The sequence below is a fragment of the Tupaia chinensis genome, unplaced genomic scaffold (assembly GCF_000334495.1).
Source record: "Tupaia chinensis unplaced genomic scaffold, TupChi_1.0 Scaffold142854_1, whole genome shotgun sequence".
NCBI classification, from domain to species: domain Eukaryota; kingdom Metazoa; phylum Chordata; class Mammalia; order Scandentia; family Tupaiidae; genus Tupaia; species Tupaia belangeri.
Window position 1 is genome coordinate 483,384 of NW_006202699.1, and position 4,850 is coordinate 488,233.

The window sequence follows — 4,850 nt, forward strand, 5'->3', positions numbered from 1 at the left end:
CTGCCGCTCGGGGGGCCCCCAGCCCGCTCCAGTGAAAATCTCTCAAAAAAAAAAAAAAAAAAAGATAGGGACCTTATGCTACCCCTGCTCCCCACCGGCTCCATGTGGCCCAGACGCCCTTGCGTGCCACCTCGCAGGCAGGAGCGCTCTCCAGGAGCCCTGCTGAGTCATTTCTGGCAGGAGCGGGCTGCTGCGATTGCATGTCGACAAGGAAGGTGCTGTGTAGTCTCCAGGGCTCTGACCTCTGAGGCAGTTCCACTTCTCTGCAGGCTAGATGTATAACAAGCATTAAAATTATGTTTTGACACGAATTTTTCCTGTTTGTATTAGGTTGTAGTAACCTCTCTGATAAAGCCCTAGCTCGGCTGATTGTGTCTGATGATGACAAGCCTCTGGTCTGCGGTTTCCTGGCTCCCACAGAGGATGGGGCACGTGGACCCTGAGCCAGTGTGCTCATGTGCTCCGCGGCGGGCACTGGCGTGGGTCTCATAGAACACGCTCAGCCTGCTCCTTCTGCGCAGGCGAGGGCGTCACGGCGTACCGTGACTTTGAAAAAGTGCAAAGCGTAAACTGAGTAAAAACAAAGATGAGATTTTAAAAGACAAAATCAAAGCCCTGTGTATACTTTTTGTTTTGTTTTGTTTTTGCTCCATTTGCAGTAGGGCATGTGCTCTCGCTGGAGACAGAGAGAGAGAGACAGAGGAAGGTGAGAAAGCACCCCTGGGGGGCCATGCCAGTCCCTTCTCTGCATGCGCATGGACCCGGCGTGTTCTTAAAGCCACCAGGCCCGGGACTCCAGCCGCACATCGGCCATGTGGGAGCCATTGCGGACTGCCCCGGTCTGCGAGTAGGAGAATCTCCATGACACTCAGGGGGCTGGATGCTAAAGCTCCGAGGGTGGTTTAACATGTATCAAAGAAAACTCGTACTTAATTCGCTTTTCTACAGCTCTGTGACGCCTCCTCTGTGTGCACACACACATACGTGTCCTCTTCAGTTAGGACTCAGGAATCTAAGACAGGCATGGGACCGGAATATGTCAAGAGGCACGTGGCGGAACAAGGGAGTTAGAAGCACACTTAGTGAGGTGACCTGGCAGCTGGCCCTGCGCTTGGAGTCCCTGGGAAGGCTCGTCTAGGAGGCTCCAGGGTCTGGTCCCTGGGAAGGCCCGTCTCCGCGGCTCCAGGGTCTGCTCGTCTTGCTCGGCCCCCCAGGCAGTGGCAGGCACAGTGTCGTTGGTGCGTCCTGTTCTCCTGCCTCGCGCCCTCCGCCTGGACGAGGGTGTCCGTGCCCTTTTCTCGCAGCTTGAACTATCCCATGGACAGGAAACGGGTTAGAAGGACGCTGGGCTGAACAGGGGCCGCCAGGACACCACAGGCTGTGACCTTGAGGCGAGGGAACCCAGCCCTGCCGGGCTCTGTCTCTGCCGTGCCCTGGTTGTGGCCCCGACACTTTCCCAGGGTCCTGTTAGCCGCAGATGGTGCAGAGGGTAGTCCTTCCTGCCCCCAGGCCTGCCTTTCCGGCTCGGAGCTAAGAGGGATGGATTTCTTTTTGTTGCGGTTAAGAGCAATGTTGGGGAAGAGAATTCTGACTGGTCTTTTTGGTGTGTTGCTGCCCATCCCTGCAGTTGGGGCTCGCAGTCCCATAAAATGTGGGTGTTCTCAGGATAGTCATAGGATGGGGAGTCACCAGAATGGAGGGGCTTGGGAAACGGCCCACGTCTATTCCTGTAATTAGGGGCTGCTCTGGTAAAGGGGTCTCTCCTCATGCCCCACCGTACTCGGTCAGCTCAGGGTCAGCTGATCGCTTGGCTGCCATGGCGTAAAAATTCGGTGACATGGCGAGGTGTCGCTGCCCCGCCAAGCAGCACATCCCTCACAGCATTCAGAATATCGCGAGGGCGCTGCGCTGGGCTATGTGGAGGTTCATGCATCGGGCAGGGACCGAGGCCACATCCTCGTCTTCAGAAGCCTTTCCTTCAGCCCCACCTGTGTGTGTGGGCAGCACCTGGGCTGTGGCACCGGAGGCTGCGTGCCAGCTGTGGTCTGCCTGAACACACTGGGTTCCCAGCGGGCTACTGGACGGGCTGAGGGTTGCAGCGGGACCGACCCCTGTGAAGATCTTTCTCTTTCCCACATGGATGCATGTGCTCTATCATGAATTTAGAGGAAAGAAAAGAAAAGGAGAAACTTTATTTCTTCTTGGTATGTGCAGAACACTACCTAACTGTAAGTTCTCTTTAAATATCTCATGTTCTAAGATGTTGTTAGAATTTTTATTGTCACTTTTTGTATTTGTTAATATATTTGTGTTCAGTGTAAATATTTCAGCCCATTCAGTTTTTTAAAAATATTTATTTATTTATTTATTCATTCCTTCATTCCTTCATTTTAATTTGACCAGAGAGAGACACAAAGACAGAGAGAGGAAAGTTTGAAAGCAAGCCACCAGGTCCAGGACTCGAATCGAGGTTGGCCATGTGGGAGTGTCTAGCATCTTAACCACCACGCCACCTGCTGGTCCCAGTCCATTCTGTTTTTAAAGGGTTTTATTTAACTACATATAAAACACAGTTGTCTTGTAGCAATAGGCAGGAGTGAGCAAGTCTGTGTGATCGAGGGGCCAAGTGGTGACACCCATGCTCTGGAAGGCTGTCCCATGCAGGAAGGTTGATGGTTCAAGTCTGGGGTTCTCCCAAAGGACTCCTGGCAGCATTTGCCCTCAACCCAGGGCTGGCTGAAAACAGGGTAGATGGTCAGGGGAGGACCCTGATGGGGACTCTCTCGCTTGCTCTCAGGAAAAGTAAATGAATACACAGGAAAACAGGCTCACCACAGCATTATGTAAAACGCTTGGAAATTAGGCGTGGAGTCAAAATGAAATATAGTCCAAGTATTTTCTTCATTTTTATATGTTCTAGGAGATGAGAATGAATATGGAAAATATAGCTAAGGGAGAAGACAACTTACATTCAGAGGTGAGAAGGAAATTTTATGGTATGTGCATGGAACATTCAGCGTGTGTGTATGTGTGTGTGTGTTTATTGGCAAGGAAAAGGTGGTTTATTAAGTAAAAGTGGAAGTGCACTCCTGCGAGGTAGGAGCAGGCCTAAGTGGACAGAGGAGTGGGACTGGGCCCGCCAATTGTTCTCACCGGCTCTGTCAACTGTGGCTTCATCAGCTGGACACCGCCCACCAGTCTCCTGCTGTTCGCCGGGCAGGGAAGTGTGCACTCACTGGGGGCTTCTGTCTAGCCTGATCTGCCTCCATTGCTGGCTTTCTCCTGCTTCATTTTAAAAACTACTTGCAAAAGCCCTGCAAAAGCAACATCCATCTTCATTGTATCCCAAGGCTCTCGGCTGGGCTTAAGGAGTAAGGAGATTACTTTTCTCTAGAGACTATTACATTGGCAGGAGAGGGCGAGAGAGACAGTGAGACAGGAAGGATGTCCCTAAGTGAGGCTAGGGACAGAGACCCCAACTCTGATGGTAAGAAGTGGCTGCGACCAGATCTGAGCCGGTTAGAGCCAAGATGGCATGGAACGACCTCTGTCCAACCTGCAGCGTCGTCACGCCCTCTGCATTGTGCTGCATGCTGCATGATTCTCCAGGCCATGGTCTCCCTGTCCCCTGGGAAGGGACTAAACTGCTTGCTGTCTTCTCACGTGGGCTCCCTCAGGACGGCAGCTTCTCCATGCTTCTCGAAGCAAACCTGCCTTCACTCCCCATGACGGCACTTGACATTTCCCTGTGCAAAGCCGAGGGCCTTCACATCCCTGCGGGTTTGAGCCAACAGGGGCAGCTGAGTCTTCCTCTGGGAGTGATAGAACCCGCCCCAGACTAGAAAATAGGAAGACCAGTGGTTCCAGGAGAGCCATTGCCTTTTAACCTAAAGACAGACCGCAAACACCTTGATCAAGAGACAGAGGAAAGCCACAACCACATGTGGGCTGGAAAAATATAATGTCTTATAGAAAAAGGAAGGTCTGCCGCCCTGAGGGCTGAGTCGGGCCAGAGAGGTGTGCAGGCCGTATGGGAGCCGTCCATACCCAGAACTGGAGATCTCCCTCCAGCTGGCTTTGGCTGAGACTCATTGGGAATGAAGGTGAAAAGGATGAGGAGGCTGGGGTGCAGCGTGCAGGGGCCCCAGTTAGGGCATGCTGCCTGGCCAACTCCCACAGCTGTGTCGCAGGGTGCTTCCGTGTGAGATCCAGGCCCTCGGCGTTGCCAAGAATCGAACAAACACACGAGCAGCGTAAGGAAAAAGTGGAAGTGCCCTCCTGGGAGGCAGGAGCCGGCTGAGCAGACCGAGAAGGAGCGGGTCCAAGGCCTGTGTTTGTATTTAAAAACTAGAATACCCTGATACTCACCGTATAACCACCTGTGACTGTGTGTCTCATATTGTGAGTTTTGGCATTCGCTACGAGAATTCTCTTGTCTCTTGTATTGGCTCATTTCATTCTTTGGATGTTGTAATTCAGAAATTCCTCACCGAAATCGGAAAGAAAGTAATTCTTAATCTTGAGGCCGGTTAGGAGTAACGGGGGTTTTATGACGGCAGGAAGCAGCGTTAGACACGGGCAAGACGCTGGCGGAGATCAGCGACCGGTACGGGGCGCCCAACCTGAGCAGAGTGGAGGAGCTCGACGAGCCCATGCTGTCCGACGTAAGTGCTGGGTGCTCACGGCGAAACTGGGTGGACACGGGTCCAGGACTGACTGCCAGTGGCCTTTCACGTCAGAGGAAGGAGCCGGTGCCCAGAGTGCTGAGTCTGCCCTTTTTCAGTGTTGCTGCCGCATCCCTCGCCCCGTGGCTCTGTCCCCTCTAATCCCGTCCCATCCCCACCCCACCC

The 4,850-nt window shown here is 53.1% G+C and overlaps 1 protein-coding gene across 3 annotated transcripts in view; it reads left to right on the forward strand.

Annotated features, from left to right (window-relative positions):
- The window catches only part of DYDC1 (DPY30 domain containing 1), a 19,552-nt gene that overhangs the window by 11,994 nt on the left and 2,708 nt on the right, over positions 1-4,850 (forward strand). For all 3 annotated transcript variants that reach the window (XM_006163743.1, XM_006163742.2, XM_027766388.1), the window contains exons 4-5: positions 2,921-2,977; positions 4,560-4,664. In XM_006163743.1, coding sequence (XP_006163805.1) covers positions 2,921-2,977; positions 4,560-4,664 — 162 coding nt within the window. The remainder of the gene's footprint in view (positions 1-2,920; positions 2,978-4,559; positions 4,665-4,850) is intronic.